Source organism: Podarcis bocagei (genome assembly GCF_964188305.1).
Source record: "Podarcis bocagei genome assembly, chromosome: 6".
In the NCBI taxonomy this organism is placed as follows: domain Eukaryota; kingdom Metazoa; phylum Chordata; class Lepidosauria; order Squamata; family Lacertidae; genus Podarcis; species Podarcis bocagei.
The window spans coordinates 101,694,158-101,718,463 of NC_138130.1; the positions used below are offsets into that span (position 1 = coordinate 101,694,158).

At 44.4% G+C, this 24,306-nt stretch overlaps 1 protein-coding gene across 5 annotated transcripts in view; it reads right to left on the reverse strand.

Moving 5' to 3' along the window:
- FAM168A (family with sequence similarity 168 member A) overlaps positions 1 to 24,306 on the reverse strand; it is a 168,934-nt gene that overhangs the window by 25,263 nt on the left and 119,365 nt on the right. For all 5 annotated transcript variants that reach the window (XM_081197463.1, XM_081197460.1, XM_081197464.1 and 2 more), the window contains exon 4: positions 2,701 to 2,781. In XM_081197463.1, the coding sequence (XP_081053589.1) occupies positions 2,701 to 2,781 (81 nt within the window). The remainder of the gene's footprint in view (positions 1 to 2,700; positions 2,782 to 24,306) is intronic.

Consider the following 24,306-nt stretch of genomic DNA (forward strand, 5'->3'; position numbering starts at 1 on the left):
CAGTCGTGGCCGACTCTGGGGTTGTGGTGCTCATCTCGCTTTACTGGCTGATGGAGCCGGCGTACAGGTTCCGGGTCATGTGGCCAGCATGACTAAGCCGCTTCTGGTGAACCAGAGCTGCGCACGGAAACGCTGTTTACCTTCCCGCCGGAGCGGTACCTATTTATCTACTTGCACTTTGAGATGCTTTCGAACTGCTAGGTTGGCAGGAGCAGGGACCGAGCAACGGGAGCTCACCCTGTCGCAGGGATTCGAACCGCCGACCTTTTGATCGGCAAGCCCTAGGCTCTGTGGTTTAACCCACAGCGCCACCCGCGTCCCTTCAAAACCATTATCAGTTGGGATCAGTTGGTCCCTTACCTTTCCCACCCCAACCTGGTCACAGTGATCCATGCGACAGTCACCTCCAGGCTTGACTACTGTAACTCGCTCTACGCAGGGCTGCCCTTGAAGCTGACCCACAAACTCCAGAGGGTGCAGAATGCAGCAGTGAGGCTCCTCAAAGGGTCCCTGCTATGGGCGCATGTTCACCCAGTGCTCTACCAGCTACGCTGGCTCCCGGTGGAGTACAGGGTCAGGTTCAAGGTGCTGGTTTTGAACTTTAAAGCCCTATGCAGCCTAGGACCCTCATACTTATGGGGCTGCCTCTCGTGGTATGTTCCACAGAGAACCCGAAGGTCCATGAGTAATAACAGCTTAAAGGTCCCGGGCCCTAAGGAAGCCAGACTATCTTCCACCAGGGTCAGGGCCTTTCAGTGACGGCTCCGACCTGGTGGAATGCTCTGTCCCATGAGAATAGGACCCTGCAGGACTTGATTTCCTTCCACAGGGCCTGTAAGACAGAGCTATTCTGCCTGGCCTTCAATCTTAATTAGCCTGATTCTCTATTCCCTTTCCTCTTCTATGAAGAAACCCTTCTGGGACCCCACATTTAAACTCTTTCCTGGTCTCCTTGCTGGCCCTAGTAGGACCAATTTGGCCAGTTAGCCCTGGTGATCATTTGATGTCTACTGACTGGGGTTCCCCCCCCCCATGACCCCTGAATTTTGAATTTTATTGCTATGATGCTGCATTTTATGTTGTATTTTATACTGTTTTAAAGTCGCATTTTAATCAGTGTTTTATATTTGCTGTTAGCCGCCCTGAGCCCGGTTTTTAAACTTTTATAATATTATTATTATTATTGATGCAGTATCAAATAGGGGGGAGCTCGTGCAATGGAGAGAGAAGGAAACCTCAAGCCAATCGCAGCCAATTTTGTGGTTGGAGTTTAGCAAACATCTCTTCTGGGTGGGAGCTGATATAATGGATGACCTGCATTATCATCTGCTGTATTATTAATAGAAATGGATCTAGGAGGAACTGGCCCCTGTGGAAATTAAATGTACACTTATATGGAAATCACAAAGCAGATACCCGCCCCTCAAAAAAAAACTCCACAGAAAGCAAGAAACCTAAAGAGGAATTAGGTTTTAATTAAGGGAGCTGCTGGAGGTGGAAGGATTCTCTACCCATCTTTTATTAAAATATAGGCAATTTTATCAAACATTCATTCTGTCTGCAAAAGTTCCTGACACACACATTTTGGGCCCCTGGGCTAAAAGGTTAGAACAAAATTTCCTGACAGTCAGGCTCACATTAAGTTTGTTTGATCAATATTGTATGAATTGCTTTAACATGCTTTGCATCTCTTTCCAGCAAGCACAGAAATACAGGAAAATATAGGTTAAAATCTCCCTTTTAAAACGCACATTTGTAGGAGGAAAGGCGCTCACACCTTTTAGAAAGTTCTCATATGCAAATGAGCCAAATGAAGTGTTTTTAAAAAGTATTGTTACTATATATAGCTTCAAATCAGAATCCATTTTGAGTAATTCAGTACATTTGACTTATCAGTAAGGTCTTGCCACTTGTAGGAATGATGGAATGTGCAAGAATAATGCAGGCAAGAACGTATTTCCGGACGTCTGTAATTTACAGCTTAGTATCGGTGGTTCCCAATCTTTACCCTTTCTTAAACTCCTTTTTTGGAGGGTAGACCCTCCCACACCCTGCTTCAATGGAAGCTAGATCATGGAACTAAGGCAGCTACCTTGTACTGACCCAAACCACTGGTCCATCTAGCGGTCTACACTGAACTACCACCAAATTATGACACTTCTCAATTGCATTTGTACATTTTTGCTGCCCATTTTCAGAATACAGGGGACGCTCGGGTTGCGAACGTGATCCGTGCGGGAGGCACATTCACAACCCGCAGCGCCATGTCTGCGCATGTGCAGGTCGCAATTCGGCACTTCTGCGCATGCGCAAAGTGAGATTTAACGTTTCTGCACATGCGCGAGCGACAAAAGCCGGAAGTAATCCGTTCTGGTACTTCCGGGTTCAGCGCGGTGCGCAACCTGGCAATACACAACCTGAAGCGTCTGTAAGCCGAGGTATGACTGTACAGACAACCAGCGATCAAAGAAACCAGGCAGGATTGCCATGTATACATAGTGCATGCAGTTCTTACTGAGAAAGCACCTGACATTTTGTTAAAAAAAGATATGTTGATAATGGCAGGTCTGTTAATGGTGCTGAGAGAATGAAAGATCTGATGAAAAACACACAGACACAAGAGCCACAACGTGTGGCTTACAAACAAGGAAGTACATACTGCCAAATGTGGCTAACAGAAAAATAGAAATCTCCGTTTACCTGGGGCATAGCCTGGGCTGGTGGTCGGGTACATATTTGGGTTGTAGGTGGGGGCAGCCGTGGGATATCCAGCAGGATAACCTGAGAAGAGAGATGAGGTACTTTAGTTGGGGGAAAGTCAAACAGCAAATATCTGTGCAAAGAGAGAGAGAATGCAGCCATTAAAAGCAATAAAAGGATGGCAGGTCAGCAGGAGAACTAGCCAGAGACTCAGATTCTGTGCCTCCTTACTTTCTGCAAAAGGCCATTAAACATAAAGACATACAAACAGCCCCTTACTTGACAATTGCCCCCAGTTTCTAAAATATTCCATGTGCAAAGAATGAGGTTTTAAAAAAAATAAATATGACACCTGTATACATCTTTTCAACCCTAACAGTTCTCACAAGTGGTCCATGATAACAAACTCAGAATGTTTGGTGAAGTTTTCTCCTACGGAGAAATAGCAGCTGTGAAAAGGAGATTTTCATTAGGACTGATCAGAGGGGGAAAGTATTAACTATCCCATTTCTTCCCTCTCTACCCCCCTCACAAACAGACACACACCATGGTCCTCATTGTGATTCCCCCCCAAAAAAACCCTCACTACTGTGATTTAAAAAACATCAACAGATACAGGAAAACAACAATAATACACTTTACATATAATTTGTTTTGGCCCGAAGGAATCCAGAAAACCAGGTGTCGCTGATAGTATTCAACCATGCTGGGGGGTGTTCTTCAGGGTCCCCTCCCCAGTTTACTACATACTCCAACCATGACTTTTGCTAAAGCCCTCAGAGGAAAAGGATGATGGAGGCTGGGGGGGGGCAGGGAGAGAAGAAGCATTTACAAGGAGCTCTTCTTCCTGCTGCCAGAACAGCCCCCCATCACCACTTAGCAGCCAGATCACAGGTAGGCAAACGAAGACTCGGGGGCCGGATCCAGCCCAATCGCCTTCTCAAACCAGCCCGCGGACAGTCCGGTAGAATGTATCCTTTTATTTAAAATGCATCTCTGGGTTATTTGTGGGGCCTGCCTGGTGTTTTTACATGAGTAGACTGTGTGCTTTTATTTAAAATGCATCTCTGGGTTATTTGTGGGGCATAGGAATTCGTTCATCCCCCCCCCAAAAAAATATATAGTCCGGCCCCCCACAAGTTCTGAGGGACAGTGGACCAGCCCCCTGCTGAAAAAGTGTGCTGAGCCAGATGTTTTCAGTCCCAATGCTGAAGTAAGTAAGTAAGTAAGTAAATATTTAAATAAATAAATAAACTTTTATTTATACCCCACCCTTCCCGGTTCAGAAAACCGGGCTCAGGGCTGCTAACAACAAATTTAAAACAATGCAACAAAAAAACAGCATAAAATACAGTATAAAACGTGAATAACAATAAATTCAGAATTCAAAAATCAATTTAGGGGGGAAATCCATCCAATAAACATTAGATGATCACCAGGGCTAGCTGGCTAAATTAGTCCTGTTTGGGCCAGCAAGGAGACCATGTGAGAATTAGCTGTGGGATCCCAGAGCGGGCAATCTTCATAAAAAGGGGAGGGGAGGGGAGGAAGGGGAATAAAAAGATCAGGCTAAGTTCAAATTGAAAGCCAGGCGGAATAGCTCTGTCTTACAGGCCCGGCGGAAGGAGGTTAAATCCTGCAGGGCCCTGGTCTCATGGGACAGAGCATTCCACCAAGTTGCAGCCATTACTGAGCCAAGTAGTGTGGCTCCTGGTTCTGCTCTCCTGAAAGGTGGAAGAAGCAAAAAGGGCATATTGTAGGGGGACAGACGATGCTCTTCAAAGTCCTCTGCCCAATCCGCCAGCAGTTTTTCTTGCCCAATAACCAAGGCACTTTTCAGGTGAGTAGGCAAACCCCAAGTCCTATTAGAATGCAGCCACTGGACGACTAGGAAAGCAATCACCCGCCCCACAGAAGTGCTTGCAGGATGTGACGCCTCTTCTACCCAACTCCATGGGCACCCTGAGTAGCTATGGGACGTGTCTGGGATCTTTGCCTCCCCTTTATAAATTTATGAAGCCTCCTCCTTGAAGTTAATTAAAATCATCTATTTCAACAGTCATTACCACCGTGCTGGAATAAATAACTATTTGTTCCAACCTCTCATTTTCATCAGCGTTGCAATTCTGCTACTAAATCAGGTTAATTAAAAATGGTTGCAGTTAATGCCGGAGATGGCAGCGATTCGCTAATAGTATGTAAAGCCCATGCCACTGAGGAGGCTGTGGGGTGTACAGGATTCTGGCAATCAAACGTCTCTTTTGAGTGTTATTTATAGAACCAGCAACGGCACACAGAATTCTAATGAGGACACGGCCAAGTCAAAGGAAGAAATGCGCACTTGGCTTCTCATGCGAAGGCTCTTGGCTGTGGATTTGGGGGGCGGTTCCTTCGGCTGCTTCTTTTTTTAAGAAGGAAAGGCGAATGCACTGCCGCGATGACTAATTCGCTGCTGCCTTTTTACTACACATCACATCCATCTTCCTTGCCTCGAAGCGTTTCGTAACAAAAGTGCCCTTTAGATGTTAACGCAGTGGCGCGAGAGCTTTTCCTGCGAGGGCTCCTTCCCTGACGCCACCGCAACGTCCCAGTGAAGCTCAGTCGCGCCTTAGGACCTGGGTTGCCACCCTCGATATGGCTGGGTGGCAACTGCCCGGGAAGAAGCGGAACAGCTGAAACTGCCGCCAGCTGAATCCACAGGAGAGCTGCGGCTGGAACGGCCAAAGTCCTAGACTACTTGGGACCATGGAAGGTCGGCTCACCTCTTATATACCCATAGATTACTGTACTCTGCAAGTGAGGGCCTCCAGCAAACACTGGAGGTCTGCTTCAAACAATGTGGGAATTGGGTCTTTAATTATTATTATTATTATTATTATTATTATTATTATTATTATTATTATTTATACCCCGCCCTCCCCAGCCAAGGCCGGGCTCAGGGCAGCTAACAACCAAGAATAAAAAACAAGTTGAATGAATACAACTTAAAAACAAGATTAAAATACAACATTAAAACATTAAAATGCAGCCTCATCACAGGAAGAGAAAGGAAGAAAGAAAGAGGGGGAGGGAATCAGATTGACTCCAAGCCAAAGGCCAGGCGGAAGAACCCTGTCTTACAGGCCCTGCGGAAAGAAATCAGATCCTGCAGGGCCCTGGTCTCATGAGGCAGAGCGTTCCACCAGGCCGGGGCCAGTGTTGAAAAGGCCCTGGCTCTGGTTGAGGCTAATCTTACTTCCTTAGGGCCCAGGACCACTAGGGTGTTGCTATTTATGAACTTTGAGGCTCTCTGTGGGGCATACCGGGAGAGGCGGTCCTGTAGGTACGAGGGTCCTAGTGTCATGGCGCCTAGCCTTTGGAACTCCCCTCCCCTTGAATATTAGACAGGTGACATCTCTGTTGTCTTTTCAGTGCCAGCTGAAGATCTTTCACTCTCAGCAAGCCTCATAGTAGAGATCTTCCCCACTCTGCATCAGTATTGGGATTGTTTTTTAAATGATGCTTGAAAGTTTTCTCTTTTTTAATGCTTTCATCGCTTTATTGCTTGTTGTCTGCTGCCAGGACTCCTTTCAAAGAAAGGTTTCAGGAACACTCTCTACCTGGCCTTGATACCTAATAGAATGTTTTTCAGGACGCATCCTATTTTGGTGATTGTTAGTTGATTTAAACTGGGGGCCAGCAAAGACCCACCCTTTCCCCAAAGCACCCCCTCCCAAAAGGACCGCCTGCCACCGCCACTCACGCCGAAGCCGCCTTGTCTTCAGCAGCCAATCAGAAGCCGTGCCACAGAAGTCAGGCTTCACACTGGTTTAGCACGGGGACTGACCTAGCAGGCGGCAGGGTCTGCAAGGTTTGTGGGCCGGATTAATGAGCCCAGCGGGCCGCATCCGGCCCACAGGCCTTAATTTGTTGACCTCTGACTTAAACTGTGTTGAACTGGGTGGTTTAAATTGTTGTAAACCACCCCTGCATCTTAGGGCAAAAGGCAAGCAATAAGTTAAATACCGTATTTTTCGCTCTATAGGACGCACTTTTCCCCCTCCAAAAATTAAGGGGAAATGTGTGTGCGTCCTATGGAGCGAATGCAGGTTCCTTGGCTTCAGCGATAGCAACGTGAAGCCTCTGAAGTGCAGAGGGAGAGCTCCCCCCGTGCTCCGGAGGCTTTGTGTTGCTTTCGCTGAAGCCGCCTGAAGCCCCCGGAGCGCAGTGGGAACTCCTGCTGCTCTCCGGGGGCTTCAGGCAGCTATCTGCAAGCCTTCGGAGCGCAGCAGGAGTGCCCTCTCTGTGCAGCGCCCCTTCAGCGAAGCGGGAAGGGAAATGGAAGGGGCCCCGTTTCTCCTGCCGCTTCGCTGAAGGGGTGCTGAGCAGGGAGGGGGAGAATCCCCCCCCCCCGTTTCCCCCCTCCTATGGTCCGGTTCGTCCTATAGAGCGAAAAATACAGTAATAACCCCCTCCACCATGTTACAGCAGGGTGAATTGCTGCTGACCAATCTCCGGCGTCCAGCTAGCACTCGCTAGTGTGCTTCAAATGAAAGACGCAGGAGATACACAGACAGGCCCTTTACAACTGGCAGGGTCGCATGCAAGCAACTGCAACATGTGGAGCAAAACAAAAGCGGAGACGGTACCCAGAGATGCTATCGCACGTAGCGAATCGGGTGTAATTACTTTGGTAAAAACAGGTAAGCGAAAAGGCAGCCATGCTGACATGAAATCAATTCTTCCTCCCCTGCATTCGTCTTGCTTTTCGGTTCTCTGGGGCCGTTATTGTTTATAGATCTATGTCAGAAAGGAAACTGGCCGACCCACAGCCCAGCGCAGCAGACAACTCCGTGAGCTCAGAATCCTGAACCTTGGTCTCTTGTTCAAGTCCAACACAATCTACTTCCCAGCATAATGATGTGAAGCTAGAAAGAGAACATGCCATTATGTTTTTATTGCAATTTTACTAGTGTTAGCCACCCTGAGCCCGGCTCTGGCCAGGGAGGGTGGGGTATAAATAAATTAATAATAATAATAATAATAATAATAATAATAATAATAATAATAATAATAATAAGCCATTCAGCAGTGGGATGGACTCCCTCAGGAGGTGGTGGACTCTTCTTCCTTGGAGGTTTTTAAGCAGAGGTTGGGTGGCCATCGGTCATGGATGCTTTAGCTGAGATTCCTGCATTGCAGGGGGTTGGACTAGATGACCCTTGGGATCCAACTTTACAATTCTATGATTTTATCCTCTATAGACATTTAAACCTCTGTGTGTATGCACACACACACACACACACACACCTCCAGCCCTGTGAATGGCAAGACCTCAGAATCCAGAAAGATTGCCCATTAATTGAGTCAGCCTTTGAAGACGGAGCTCTCTTTCAAGCCCGAATTTAAGGCTGCTATAAATAATATTTGTTTATCTCTTTCATCTACCTGTTAAATCTGTGTTGATTCGCTCAACATGAAAGGATTTGAAGTGTGCAAAAGACGCCATCCTTTTGAAGGAAGTGTAAAGGGAGAGGCAAAGAATGCAGCAGTTTCTGAAGCCTAGGCAGATAATGAGCGCATTAAGTCTTTCCCTTTCTCCCCTGAACCCATTTTGATTCTAATCAACCCAAGAACTCCCATCAGTCAGAGACTGCAAGGAAACAGACCATCAGATAGCACTGCTGAGATTGTACATTGATGACCTGCACAGCTTTGATCCACACCATTCCCCCCCCCCTTTTTTTTGTTTCATTTTCTCTGTCGGTGGAAACTATGCCTGTTCAGTCAGGGGTCTACTTTACTACCCGTACTCCAGTGCAGTTGTGACAGTGGTACCCTGCCAACCCTGAAAGCCAGCATTGGGGATAGCAAGCCATCTTCAGAGCAGTTTCACTACGGCACACCAACATGAACCTGGTTAGCACTAACTGCCTTCTCTTCTAACCACAAATACCTAATAATAATAATAATAATAATAATAATAATAATAATAATACATTTTTATTTATACCCCGCCCTTCTCGGTTCAAAAACCGGGCTCAGGGCAGCTAACAACAAATTAAAAACACTTAATTATAAAAGCAGCATAAAATACAGTATAAAAACATGAATAACAATAAAATTCAAAAATCAAAAATCAATTTAGGGGAAATAAGCATTAGATAATCCCCAGGGCTAGCTGGCTGAATTGGTCCTACTTGGGCCAGCGAGGAGGCCAGGGGAGAATTAGCTGTGGGGTCTCAGAGCAGGTGATCTTCATAAAAGGGGAGGGGGAGGGAAGAGAAGGGAAATAAAAGATCAGGCTGAATTCAAATTAAAGGCCAGGCGGAATAGCTCTGTCTTACAGGCCCGACGGAAGGAGGTTAAATCCTGAAGGGCCCTGGTCTTGTGGGACAGAGCATTCCACCAGGTCGGAGCCACCACTGAAAAGGCCCTGGCCCTGGTGGAGGATAGTCTGACTTCCTTAGGGCACGGGACCTCTAAACTATGATTATTCACAGACCTTTAAAACATGGCGGCTTGGGGGAGGCTTGGGAGCCACGGACAGGACGGGTGCTGTTGCCCCATACTGCTTTTTTTGGGGGGGAGCCACCTCACTTTGCTGTTGGCCTTCCCCCTTCTCAGCCGGCGTAGGGGAGGCTTAGGAGTGGCGGGCAGGCTGCGCGCCAATGCCCTGCATTCCTGGGCTGCTCTCTGGGGGGGGGGGAGCCGTGCTGCTTTGCTGGTGGCATAGGGTCACAAATATAAACCACACTTTAACCTTTCACCATTGGAATTTGGAAAAAAAAGTGTGGCTTATAATCTGGCCAATACAGTAGCAAAATCTGCTTCGAGCTTAGCCCTAGGAGGGAATCAAGGATTGTATGTCAGCACAGGCCTCCTGAAGTAGAAGAGATTGGGCAAGACTGAGGACCGACATCTATCTCTACTTCTTTTTCAAATCAGAACCAGTGAAGGCGGTGAAGGTCCTGTGTGAGTGTCTGGAGGCAGTTGGAGGATGGACGGCAGCTAACGGATTGAGGTTGAATCCTGACAAGACAGAAGTACTGTTTTTGGGGGACGGGGTAGGTGGGTGTGGGGGACTCCTCGGTCCTGAATGGGGTAACTGTGCCCCTGAAGGACCAGGTGTGCAGCCTGGGAGTCATTTTGGACTCACAGCTGTCCATGAAGGCGCAGGTCAATTCTGTGTCCAGGGCAGGTGTCTACCAGCTCCATCTGGTACACAGGATGAGACCCTCCCTGCCCGCGGACTGTCTCGCCAGAGTGGTGCATGCTCTAGTTATCTCCCACTTGGACTACTGCAATGCGCTGTACGTGGGGCTACCTTTGAAGGTGACCCGGAAACTACAACTAATCCAGAATGCGGCAGCTAGACTGGTAACTGGGAGTGGCCGCCGAGACCACATAACACCCGTCTTGAAAGACCTACATTGGCTCCCAGTATGTTTCTGAGCACAATTCAAAGTGTTGGTGCTGACCTTTAAAGCCCTAAATGGCCTCAGCCCAGTATATCTGAAGCAGCGTCTCCACCCCCATCGTTCAGCCCGGACACGGAGGTCCAGCTTCGAGGGCTTTCAGGAGGTTCCCTCCCTGCGAGAAGTGAGGTTACAGGAAACCAGGCAGAGGGCCTTCTCAGTAGTGGCGCCCGCCCTGTGGAACGCCGTCCCACCAGATGTCAAACTACCAGACTTTTAGATGACATCTGAAGGCAGCCCTGTTTAGGGAAGTTTTTAATGTTTGATGCATTACTTTATTTTAATATTGTGTTGGAAGCCGCCCAGAGTGGCTGGGGAAACCCAGCCAGATGGGCGGGGTATAAATAATAAATTATTGTTATTATTATCATCATCATCATCATCATCATCATCATCATCTCCTTAGCATGGGGAAGTAACCTGCTGGTACAGCACTTGACTCCTTGGGATGTGTTAATACATTCTGCAAAAGCTGGGTTCATACTGCGAGTGGGTTCCCTGCTCTGACTTCTCTCGCGTCCAATTCCATCCGGGTTCAGAGCAACCCTCCAGCACGGGAAAGGGAAAGAACAGAAGTTAGGCCTGTCAAAATGTAGAGCCCTGGAATTTAGACCCCATCCTCGCCACAAATGAAACATAGACAACACATTGGTAGTCTGCAATGCCTCTTCTTCAGAAGAAACTCAATTGCAATATAACAGCCTGTTCCACTGAAAATGTCAGGCAACTGCTATTTAGCATTGCAGCATGCCATACGGCAGGCTGTGGGAGCCAGCACACACTCCCTGAAGTCGCAAATTGTTGTCAATCTGGCAGGGGAAGCATGCATATTCCTCAAAACAACTGTGGACAAATTCTGCAATTCTAAAACAACATCTCTGTGCATCAAGAGCAGGGTGGTCATATCCTCATAGAGGAAGGTTTAAAAGACATCACCTTTCACCTGTAGGTGCTTAATTTCTGCACCCTAATTAACTTCAGACGGTCCCTATGTTATTTTGGATGGTTCTGGACTAATACCAGCAGAGCAAATTGCTCTCAAATCCATTAGCTTTCGACAAAGGCAAAAGCAGATGGAGCGTGCATGGAATATTAGCAAAACCAGTTTTAGAGTGTTAAAAAGGCTTAATGCTTCTCTCCTGGGTCCCTGGGCCAGAATCAAAATGATGCTTCGGGGAACTGGGGAATTTACAGTATCTCGACTGGCAAAGCGACACAGCTGTGTCTGCAGAAGAATCCAGTAAAAGTAAAGTCTAATATCATGGGCTGGAATAGTAGGAAGCCCTTGTTCAAAATAACAGAAGTCACAAGTATTAAAATACCAACATACGTAGATGACTGTTAGTTTTGCATTTGTTCATTTTAAAGTTTTAATTAAAACAAAAATTTAGCCACAAAGGAATTGTTACAGGAATTCTAAGGTCTCACATATACATAAATCATATGTTCATAAATCTATAAGTATATAATACATGAGTATATAAACCACATATCTGAAATAGTACAGGAGAGCAATCCTGTAGGCATTTTGTAGGTTATTCCTTTCCAGGGGTCAGCAAACTTTTTCAGCGAGGGGCTGGTCCACTGTCCCGCAGACCTTGTGGGGGGCCGGACTGTATTTTTGGGGGAGGGGGGATGAATGAATTCCTATACCCCACACATAACCCAGAGATGCATTTTAAATAAAAGGACACATTCTACTCATGTAAAAATATGCTGATTCCCGGACTGTCCGTGGGCCGGATTTAGAAGGCAATTGGGCCAGATCCAGCCCCCTGGCCTTAGTTTGCCTGCCCATGCTTTAAACCGAGTTGAAATGGGACCATTTGCCAATTTGCTCAACTCCACTCACTCAAAATAGAGAACAGACATTTAAGAATTAGCAAACACCTTGGTACACACTGAGATTATGACCTACTGCAGCTGATTTTAAATCACTCTAAGCTGAGCAAAAAGTTAAAATTTGTCGCTACATGTAAAAGTTGGAGGGTGGGTGGATGGATGGAAACACTGAAGCTTAGGTTAGAAATAAAAAAACCGGCCTTCAAATCTCGAACTTTATATGAATTTAACCAGGTAAAGGCTCAATTTTTAACTAGACGGCAACACTAGGGTCTTAGCCTGAAGGATTCCGAAGGTGGTTTTCAAAAGCACAAATAAAGTGAGGGGAAGGCAAAGGAAACCAGTTTGTGACGATGACACATCCTGCCCCGAAATATCTCTGACTCCTCTTTACTGTAGTTCAGCCTACCTGTCACCTGAAGTTATTCTGCCTGGATTCCCACTGACTAGTTTGTTTCCCAGCCTGCAGTTCACTTATGCTTTTAAACCCTTTAATGATTTCATTGCTTTTGTTATGGATGTTAGCAGCCTTGAGGAGATCTTGTGAAATGGAAAGACATGTTAAGCATCTCTTACTGGTATAGAACCTGGTTGACTTAGGATATTCATGCATAGAAGCACAGACCTTGCAATGTATGGTAAATGCAACTGTATGGCACCATCAAAACCTTGATAACTGCCAAGTTCCACAAATGCAATGTTAAAAAAAAAAGAATACAGCAGAAACTCCCCAGTGAAATACACAAAACACCTTTTCAATTCCCATTCCTTCAAAAGGAGTCCACAAAAGAATTTACTGGTTAAAAAATAGGTTGCTTTTCATTGTTCCTTTTGTAATATTGATTTTATAAAACAAAAAAGAACAAGACAACAATTCATATTAACATGGCCCCAGATTCCAGCCTCAAGCAGCCCACTTGGGCACAACCGCCACTTTAAGAAGAATTACAAGCAGAATGATTTGGCAATCCATAATACAGTTTCTCTCAGAAACAGGCAACAGTAAATCCACGAGGTATAAAGGAATAATTATGGCGACATGCTGGCTGCGTCATTTTTACATAAATCTTCATCAAGCACATGTCTGAGGACAGTAGAAATTATAGTGAATCATACGTCTGCAATTAGAGGGTTTTAAAAAACCATTTCTTCCGCTTCTGAATTTCCTTTTAAGCTGCATTTATTCACAGAGTCATGAACGATTCAACGGTCAGAAGTCAAAACCCACCTATTAAATTAAATGGGAACTTTGGCCACACAACTCAACTGTTTGGCCCGAGTCTTCCAACACATAGAAGACAGAACGCAACCTGAAGACACACAAACCACAACAGAGGACCCATGATATGCAGGCCTATTTCCACAATCAAAATGACACTTGGAAACAAAGCATATCAAATTATGGGGCCCCCCACCCAGAATTTGTAAGGCCACACCCACAAATCTTGTTTTCCTCCCCCCCAAGCACTAGCTCAGTTTTTCACCATTCCCTGAATCCATTCCAGAATCAGAATATTTGCCCTAACCACAGCAAAAAGACTGATACTACAAAAAGACTGATGAATTGGAAAAATAAAAATGCGGCTCCCTTCTACGATTGGATTGAAGACTTACACAAACTCGCAACATATAAACAACTTGCATATAAACGCAGGCTTGCCATGGACAAATTCAGTGATATTTGGACTCCATTCTTACAAATATTGTAATAGGTTAAGATCTGGTGAAGTACAATAACAACTTTGTAAAGTATACAGTTTTGGGGGTTTCCCCCCTTTACTTTCCCTTCTACACGGGTGTTGCTTCTCTTTTTCTTTCTCTCTCTTTTATTTGCATCTCAACATGTTTAGTGCACATATAATTATGTATTTTTTAACTTGCAATAAAGAGGTCTGAGGGAAATAATATTAGACTAAGTACCACACGCTGGCCTGTTTTGACATCCAAAGTGGCTGTGAAAACAGGCAAAAGTTAGATTAAATATGATAACCTCATTGGTTGTAATGTGCCACACAGGACATTCTCAAGAAATAATATACGTGCCCAATTCACTTTTGGGGGAGTCAACTTCAATTTTTTGTACATTTTGTACTGATGGCTGGTAGCAGTGCTTTTTTTCCTGGGGGGACGCAGGAGTATGCATACCCCTAAACATTTTGTGAATCTAAGTTTGGCCTCATTGAGGGGCAGTATTTCAACATGTGTAGAAAAATGAGAGTACCCCGAAACATTTTTTTTTAAAGGAAAAAAAGCACTGGCTGGTAGTACAATAGCTTTGTAAACAAGCATTTTGGTTTCCCTGCAAATGTCCTGGTCTTCAAACACCCTGCACTTCAATCAGGAGAAAGCTGCACTCCCAGAGCTCAGGTGATGCTGGATTTCGGCATATTGCATCTTAAAATAGTAATGTAGCCCAGTCAACAGTCCAGGTCCTGCTCATCCCTTGAGGCTGCCAATCATTCAGAAGGGCAGTGATTTGAGCTGTAAACCTAGACGGCACTAGTGGATCTCCTGACACGCTCCAAGCGCACTAGCAAGAGGACTCTCCAATCTTAAGACAGTCTTAATAAAGGAGGGAATATTTGCATATGGAAGCAACTAGAAAACGTATCTCAAAATATCAGGGAGAGGAAGACCACAGTATATCTGAAGGAGCGCCTCCACCCACATCGTTCTCTCCGGACACTGAGGTCCAGCGCCGAGGGCCTTCTGGCGGTTCCCTCACCACGAGAAGCCAAGACACGAGCCAAGACACAAGACACCACGAGACATCTGAAGGCAGCCCTATTTAGGGAAGCTTTTAATGTTTAACAGACCACTGTATTTTAATACTGTTGGAAGCCACTCAGGGTGGCTGGAGAGACCCAGCCAGATGGCAGGGTATAAATAAGATATTATTATTATTATTATTATTATTATTATTATTATTATTATTATTATTATTATTATTATTATTATTATTATTAGCATCCCTGTCCTCAGTATAGCATACTCTGGATTTCTCCATTAGTGGCTAGGATGGGCTGCTCTTTGTCCTACAACAGAGGCCTGATCATGATGGTATTAAAATAGCGCGCGCGCGCGCGCACACACACACACACACACACACACACACATATATATATATATATATATTTGCTTTCGTAGATTTTCACGGGTACAGGAATGCAGGTTTTGGTGTCTTCGGGTATCTTCCCGTGTAAGAGTTGGGGTGTCTAGGCGACGTTTCGACGAGGTCTCACTCGTCATCTTCAGGCTGGTGCTTTCGGCTTCTTGTTACTAGAACAGAGCAGGATCTCAGTGTTTGAGTTCCTATAAATACTGTTGAGGGGTGTGGTGTATAGCCTCCAACGTTCTGGGCAGAGAGGAAGTTCCCAGGTTATTGTGCCTTTTCTTCTTTTGTTCATTAATTACTTGAGGGATATCTTGAGTAATTACTTGAGTGATATTCTGAGTACCACTTAGGAGGGTCATTAGGTGTGGATTAGTTGCTAAAGCTTTCGTGTCTTGACCTCTTGAGCTAGTGAAGAGTTTTTCTGAGAAGATGGCTGTACTGCACTTAGTTGTGCTCTGGCTTGGCTTCGTGTATAGGGGCGAGCTGTGGTTTTGTGCCCTGTGCCAGCCAGATCTGTGTAGGGATCGCAAATCTGTACATGGAACACTTTGAAACCAATGCTTTAGACAAGTCAGAACACAAACCCAAACTTTGGCTCAGATATGTTGACGACACCTTTGTAATTTGGCCACACGGGAAGGAAAAACTAGATAGCTTCCTCACACATCTCAACAGCCTACACCCCAAAATACAATTCACTATGGAAATAGAAGCCAACAACCAACTTCCCTTCCTTGACGTCCTAATCTACAAAAAACCTGATGGCTCCCTAGGACACACTATCTACCGGAAAAAAACACACACCAACCGCTACTTACATGCACAATCACACCACCACCCTGCACAAATAAACTCCGTAGCCAAGACTCTCATCTCCAGAACCAAACGCCTGGCTGACAAAGACCACTTGACAACTGAGTTACAGAATCTCTCAAATGTGTTAATCGCCAACGGATACCAGCAAAACAGGGTTACGAAGCTAATCCAAAAAGAAACACCCCCCAAAAACCAAGACACAGAAGAAAACAATGGCATGGCCCTCCTTCCTTATATCAAGGGCACTACAGATAAAATTAGCAAAATCCTCCATAAACACAATATCAAAACAGCCTTTTGCACCAACCAAAAAATAGCCAATATCCTCAGAAACCCCAAAGATAAAATCCAACCAAAAAATAGCCAATATCCTCAGAAACCCCAAAGATAAAATCCAGCTAGAAAACCAAGGGGTCTATGAAATACCCTGCAAAGTCTGCCCAGCCACGTACATTGGACAAACAAACAGACGAATAAATGCACGTATCGCAGAACACAAGAATGCCGTCAAAAAAGAAGAAAAAACTTCCTCTCTTTACCAACACATGAAAGAAACAGGACACGAAATTAATTTTGCAGATTCCAAATTGCTCTTTAACATGGAACATCACCACAAGAGAATAATCATGGAAGCCATCGAGATAGAGAAACACCCTCACAACATGAACAAGCGTGACGACACGTCCCGCCTGCCAGACATCTGGAAATTAGCCCTCCCCACAAAAACCGACACCAGAACCAGAGGCACACAGAACGCCATCTCCAATCAACCACACCAGACCCAAACCCAGACCCTCTCCACAGATAAATTACAGACACCATCCAGTAGCCAAACCATAGTGGCACCTCCGGATGCTGCACCCCCCTGCAATCCCTACACAGATCTGGCTGGCACAGGGCACAAAACCACAGCTCGCCCCTATACACGAAGCCAAGCCAGAGCACAACTATTTGCAGTACAGCCATCTTCTCAGAAAAACTCTTCACTAGCTCAAGAGGTCAAGACACGAAAGCTTTAGCAACTAATCCACACCTAATGACCCTCCTAAGTGGTACTCAGAATATCACTCAAGAAATCACTCAAGATATCCCTCAAGTAATTAATGAACAAAAGAAGAAAAGGCACACTAACCTGGGAACTTCCTCTCTGCCCAGAACGTTGGAGGCTATACACCACACCCCCTCAACAGTATTTATAGGAACTCAAACACTGAGATCCTGCTCTGTTCCAGTAACAAGAAGCCGAAAGCACCAGCCTGAAGATGACGAGTGAGACCTCGTCGAAACGTCGCCTAGACACCCCAACTCTTACACGGGAAGACACCCGAAGACACCAAAACCTGCATTCCTGTACCCGTGAAAATCTACGAAAGCAATATATATATATATATATATATATATATATATATATATATATATATATATATATATATATAAAAGCTATAAACACCAACAACTGGGAAACACTGGCCTATGAGTGCTCCAGTTGGAGAACAGCCTTTACCAAAGGTGTCATGGACTTTGAAGACACTCAAACTCAGAACGCAAGGGAGAAACGTGCTAAGAGGAAGGCACGCTTGGCAAATACACACCGTGATCAACTCCCGCCCGGAAACCAATGTCCCCACTGTGGAAGGATATGTGGGTCCAGAATTGGCCTTCACAGTCACTTACGGACTCACTGTTAAGACCATGTTTATGGAAGACAATCTTACTTGGTCAAGAGTGATCGCTAAAGATATATCAAAGCAATGCAGAAACCAATGCAGTGGCCGAATAATGGCTTGAGGCCTTTTGAAACCTATTTTGATGACCACGGCGACAAACATCTGCACTCTAAGGAGTTGTTCATTCTGTCTCACAGGCAGTGCCTGTTGAACCCAACATTTAGAACTGTCGCTTAATTTCATGTCTCTTCCCTCCCTTTTAAAGTTCTTGCATGCAGCCTTCTAATTGCTTTCTCAACATATCCAGTGTAATCTTCTCTCCCTGTTGTTGCAAGGATTATGGAGAAATAAAAAGATAAAGCTATGTTTTATTAATATGGAAATCAGAAATTAACTTCCATATGAAATGCTGAGACTCTTCTGCTCTTGCACTGCTCCCCCCACCCTAGTCTTTGGAGGATTATAAATATACGGGAGAGTAATAAAAAGAGTCTTGAAGCTAACTAAGCAATCTAAACTGAGAGAGGTACATTCAGAAATTCTATTCAAGATAGAAAGGTAATACAAAACAAAAGGAACTGGCATAGGCTGGTGCACAGAATGTGGGCATTTTCCCTGAAGAATCTCTATTCAACATAATAGACTGGTACCCAGGGAAGCTTATGAACTCTGGGCTTCTGATCAACAACTCTCCATTAGTCCTCTTCAGCATAAGCTCTTTAGTTGCCCTTTACTATACAGTTGTTTCTACAGATCTGGTCTTTTGTTGTTGTTGTTTAGTCGTTTAGTCGTGTCTGACTCTTTGTGACCCCATGGACCAGAGCACGCCAGGCACTCCTGTCTTCCACTGCCTCCCGCAGTTTGGTCAGACTCATGCTGGTAGCTTCAAGAACACTATCCAACCATCTCGTTCTCTGTCGTCCCCTTCTCCTTGTGCCTGTTCTTAACCTGAAGCACCATTTTAGCTAATGGGGCCTCCTGCTGCTGCCATGCCGCCGGAGCACGATTTCTGCTCTCATCCTGAAGCAAAGTTCTTAACCCGAGGTACTATTTCTGGGTTAGCAGAGTCTGTAATCTGAAACGTATGTAATCTGTGGGTTAGCAGAGTCTGTAATCTGAAACGTATGTAATCTGAAGCATATGTAACCCAAGGTACAACTGTACAGGACCCCTGACAGTTAAGTCCAGTCGCAGACGACTCTGGGGTTGCGGCACTCATCTTGCTTTACAGGCCGAGAGCCAGCGTTTGTCCGCAGACTGTTTTTCCGGGCCAGCATGACTTTGCACCAGCATGCTGCTTTGCACCAGCATGGTTTCAAACTGCTAGGTTGGCAGGAGGAGGGACCGAGCAATGGGAGATTACCCCGTTGCGGGGATTTGAACTGCCGACCTTCTGATTGGCAAGCCCAAGAGGCTCAGTGGTTTAGACATATAGTACTCATAAAACAAAACACTATCAAAAAGATTCACACACATCAAAGGAAAACCACCACAGAAAGGTAATGGCAGAATTAAGAGAGTTGCTCACCTCAAAGACAAGAAAATCGGATTCCAAGAAAGCAAAATCAAAGGGTAATCTTGATTTAAGGTTAGAATTCATGAGTAGTTTAAAGCTTGTGTTAGAGGCGCTGCAAAATTTGGAGAAGAGAGGGAAGGGATCCAAGATGCAAGCCATAGTTTTAGTACATCGTAGCTCTAGGCGCTGTTCCCCAATTTTCTTTCTGAATTCAAACACTTTATGGAAGAAAGAAGATGTACAGTTTGGACAGAAGACCTACAGGATAAGTCAAAGCTGGTAAGATGTTGTGTGGAATCCTGCTCTTCTTCAATACAGTAGAGCTTTCAGAGTAGTTTCCTTGCATTACACTCTGCATATAGTTGCTTCCACGTTTTAACCTGCAGTAAAAACTTAAAACAAAGGCAACTTGCATCTCCAGTCCAAGCCCTTAAAATCAAGTAGGAAGCAAAAAAATTGTCTTAACCACAATCTTACAGTGCGCTAGGTGTATTTACAGGAGGAAATAAGGTAATCTATACTTTTACAGTATACCCACAAATACCTCCTTCAACCCCAGGCTCTTGTCCGTGAAAGCCAATAGGTATTCGTGTGTAAGGGGAAAATAAAGATATATTTTAAAATCTGCATTTTTAATGAAAGTGTCACCAAATATTGGAGGCAGTTTTTAACTGAATCAAAACCCACATGAGTATTCCATGATTAAATTTAGTGGGTGTGAAATTTCATTAGGTTGCTCAGTTTTAAGCAGATTGGATAATTAATTCTGAAGGACAGAATTTGAGAGGGGAAAAATAATACTGCCATTTTTTTTTTTTATCTCACTTCCAGCCTTCCGCCATCTGTGCGATTATTCCCATTCATGTAATACATCAGTGTCTCACAGCTTGGTCTTTGATGAATTTATAAAGAATGTGACCTTATCAATCAAGGGAGGTTAACGGCTTCTAAATGCTGATAGATAGCCAAGAGCACATGGCCAAATCCTTATGACCCTTTGGGTAAAAGTTGACACTGAAGTAGAAAACTCTATATTTCATTTGGTTCCAACTACAGTACAAAAGGAAAAGGGAAGAACGACAGGCTGGAAACTTAAGGAGGCAAATAGAATGCATATTAATAAACTTATTATTAGTTAATAAAATTAGCTGTTGCACTGATAAGCAGAAGTCCCAGCAGGACCAAAAACCACCACTGGTCTACACCAATGCATATTTTCTCTTCTGCCCTGCTACCGATATGTACCAAACTGCTTGGTGCACTACTCATGAATTCTGTGTCTGTGCATGGAACAGATGTTTTGGGCTTCCATCAACCCTGACCATAGGCCCTGCTTGTCTGGGGTTGATGACAACTGAGAGTTCAACATTTCGTTTTCCTCTCTCTCTCATAACATCATGTTAGCCACTGTGAGAATAAGATGCTGGATGAAACGGGTCTTTGGGTTTGGTTTAAATACCTATAATTAATATATTAACAATATAGTGCGAGGAGTGTCTCGTGGATACTCATGTGCATGGAGAAAAGTGACTCCAATTCCTAACTATATCTTTCCACTGGGAAGAACCCAGGACTGATGGAATGGTTAAAATGAAAACAGTTTCTTTCTTTTTTTAATAATAATTTTTATTAAGTTTTACAAATATTTTTTAACATAGCATCCGTCTTGCATATAATATATAAAAACCAATTGGCCATCTCGGCCTGAGACTTTCCTCTTCCTCGACTAATGGTTTTCTTGTTTACACTCTGATATTGCATTTTGTTAATATTATTATTATTCTTAGATAATCAATTAAAAATAATACTTAATAGTAAATGATACATTTAACCTTACAAAACTTCTTGGAACCCCACTAACGATGTTAATTGTTTACAATTGTCTTTCAAATACAACAAAAATTTGCTCCAGTCTTTCAGAAAGGTCTGGTCCTGCTGGTTCTGAATTTTCCCGGTTAATTTTGCCAACTTGGCAGAGTGCACTAACTTCATCTGCCGCTCTTCTTTCATCGGAATCTCTTCTTGCTTCCATCTTTGGGCCAAAAACGAAAACAGTTTCTGACCTTCCATGCAATACAGTAGAAATACCTGTCAATACTGGCCAATGTGGTGACTTGGATGAAAAGAATTTGAGGAAGGGTGCTGTCATGATATCTTAGGAAACATGGTGTCGGGGAACCCCCAACAATAACCCCATTGCTTAGTGAGCCAACCAAAGCGGAGCTGGACATCATTTTCTTTGTCTCCGTTTTGAATTTAGCCCTAGCACTGAGCAGATGTGGGGTTCTCTCTCTAATTAACAGTATTAATAATCGCTGGGAGCTGAGCAGCAACAGTAAGCAGAAGATCGTGTCTGCAGCGGTTTTCTGCAGCTCAAGGAAATGACAGAGTCATGGGGCTATAATCTCCTGGCTCATATTTGATGTTGCATCACTTAGCACGAGTAATTAGGAAGGGGTCGGCCAGCTCTACTTGCAATGGAAGCTTTTCAGATTGTGCAAATGTCGACTCTGGGTTACTGACCATGCATTCATGAGCACTGGGTGTAAAATAATTGACTGATGCTTCTCCAGATAAACAGTAATGTAATAGCTTATTATTTGTATAATGTCTTGCGTGCGGCAGAGTTTCTTGTACGCAGCAGTAATTCAGCTCAACATTCACAGTGGGATGAGCAGGGGAGTGGACACGACCCTGTCTTTCTGATCACGAGAACATGGATTGCCAACCGCAGTTGACCACAACGTGGGACATTCATGGGCTCTTTCCCTTTCTGCAGCTGAGAACTGGAACGCGTTGGTTGAATGTGCAGCTTAAATCTCCTGGATCATGGCCTCTATTTCAGATTTTTAACCTGAAATCCTTCAAGGCGAATTTTGCAGTTAAATGGGACATGGGGTTTAACTAGATCTGACAGTTGTTTTTGCTGCTTTGAAGAAAGGAAGGATATAAATGGAATAATAGAAAACAAACAGTTGCTCATTGACCACAGTTCAAGAAGGACACTGACAAACTGGAACGTGTCCAGAGGAGGGCAACCAAAATGGTCAAAGGCCTGGAAACGATGCCTTCTGAGGAACGGCTAAGGGAGCTGGGCATGTTTAGCCTGGAGAAGAGGAGGTTAAGGGGTGATATGATAGCCATGTTCAAATATATAAAAGGATGTCATATAGAGGAGGGAGAAAGGTTGTTTTCTGCTGCTCCAGACAAGCGGACACGGAGCAATGGATCCAAACTACAAGAAAGAAGATTCCACCTAAACATTAGGAAGAACTTCCTGACAGTAAGAGCTGTTCAACAATGGAATTTGCTGCCAAGGAGTGTGGTGGAGTCTCCTACTTTGGAGGTCTTTAAGCAGAGGCTTGACAACCATATGTCAGGAGTGCTCTGATGGTGTTTCCTGCTTGGCAGGGGGTTGGACTCGATGGCCCTTGTGGTCTCTTCCAACTCTAGGATTCTATGATTCTATGACTGGGATAGAACAAGCCAACTAACACTGGTGCAGACATCTCCAGAATCTGGCTTTTACAATGACTTGTGGATTTTGGCAAGTCATCTGTTTCTGCAGCATCTTTAGCTGTAAAAATCAGGTTAATCATACTTGCCCCACAGTGTCCCAAGGGAGCTGTGAGATGGCATATTACGATTATAAAACCGCCCTGACATCTGTGGTATATAAATTTAATAAACAATGATAATGTCATTGTCTGTGCTTTCCCTATATTTTATATGATGAACAACATCCACCTTGAATGATGAGACTTAATCACAACGTAAAAAAGTAATGAAAGCAGAAGAGTCTTAAATTCCTGTACAATACTGTCTATAAAAGACAAGTAATCTTCCATAAAGGACTATTCTATAGAAAGGCATTTAATGAAAATAAGCACCAAATAATGCTAATGTTGTCAAACTTGCAAAGGTGCACAGCCTACTATTTCATGTAGGAACACACGAGCATGAAGTTTTCTATGAACTGTAAAACGTGCCCAAATTGACATGGCCCAGCCTGATGAGTCATTTGCATGGAAATTTAAACAGGAAACAGAAAAGGTCCCATGCTGCAAGGTGTCATATCAATAATAAAACACAGCTGATGTTTCAAACAAAAAGTAGCAGTAATATGGAATAAGCGTGTTGTCACTCAAGCTGGCTCCTTGCTAGAGGATTGAAAGGTAACCAATTTATCAGACACTTTCAAAGAGTCATCTAACATGAACCAGGAAATTCTAGGTCTGTTAGCCCAATTGTCTTATCTCAGGATAAGCATTGTAATAATTATGAAGTATAGAAACGAACGGGATGCGGGTGGCGCTGTGGATTAAACCACAGAACCTAGGACTTGCTGATCAGAAGGTCGGCGGTTCGAATCCCCGCGACAGGGTGAGCTCCCATTGCTCGGTCCCTTCTCCTGCCAACCTAGCAGTTCGAAAGCACGTCAAAGTGCAAGTAGATAAATAGGTACCGCTCCGGCGGGAAGGTAAATGGCGTTTCCGTGCGCTGCTCTGGTTCACCAGAAGCAGCTTAGTCATGCTGGCCACATGACCCAGAAGCTGTATGCCGGCTCCCTCGGCCAATAAAGCAAGATGAGCGCCGCAACCCCAGAGTTGGCCACGACTGGACCTAATGGTCAGAGGTCCCTTTACCCTTTACCTTTTTATAGAAACAAACAAGTCACGTCAAGGATTAATCAGCCCAACTTCTGAAAAGGGAAGTCCTACCTCACCAGGATTCTAGATTATTTAAAAAAAACTTTGTTCATGGAAGATTCAAAGCTCTCCACTCAGAATTAATTAGAAATTTTGCTACTATAGGTTCAAGACTTTTCTCCATCCTTGGTTGGTCTCTCGTCTTAGTGGCCTGGACTTGAGGCATACGTGGAGTGGTAGCTTTCAAATCATTTCCCCCCTAACACTTACAGTTTGTGCAGGAGGTGACATTCAGTAAAACGAAAGCCATCTTTGCTTTTAAAAACAGGATAAAATCATTGGCCGGGGATGTGGGTTTGTCTTGGGCTTATCCTGAAAGCTGTTTGGAAGCAAAGTAAATACATTGCTAAGAAGGAAAGGGCCTCTGCTTCTAAGGCATGCACACATTTGAAGGATCCATTATGTTGATGAAGGAAGCATATATTGTTTGCTCAATGCTGATTTGGTTAAGCCTTATTTCATCCGTCTAAGCAAGGCGGTATGA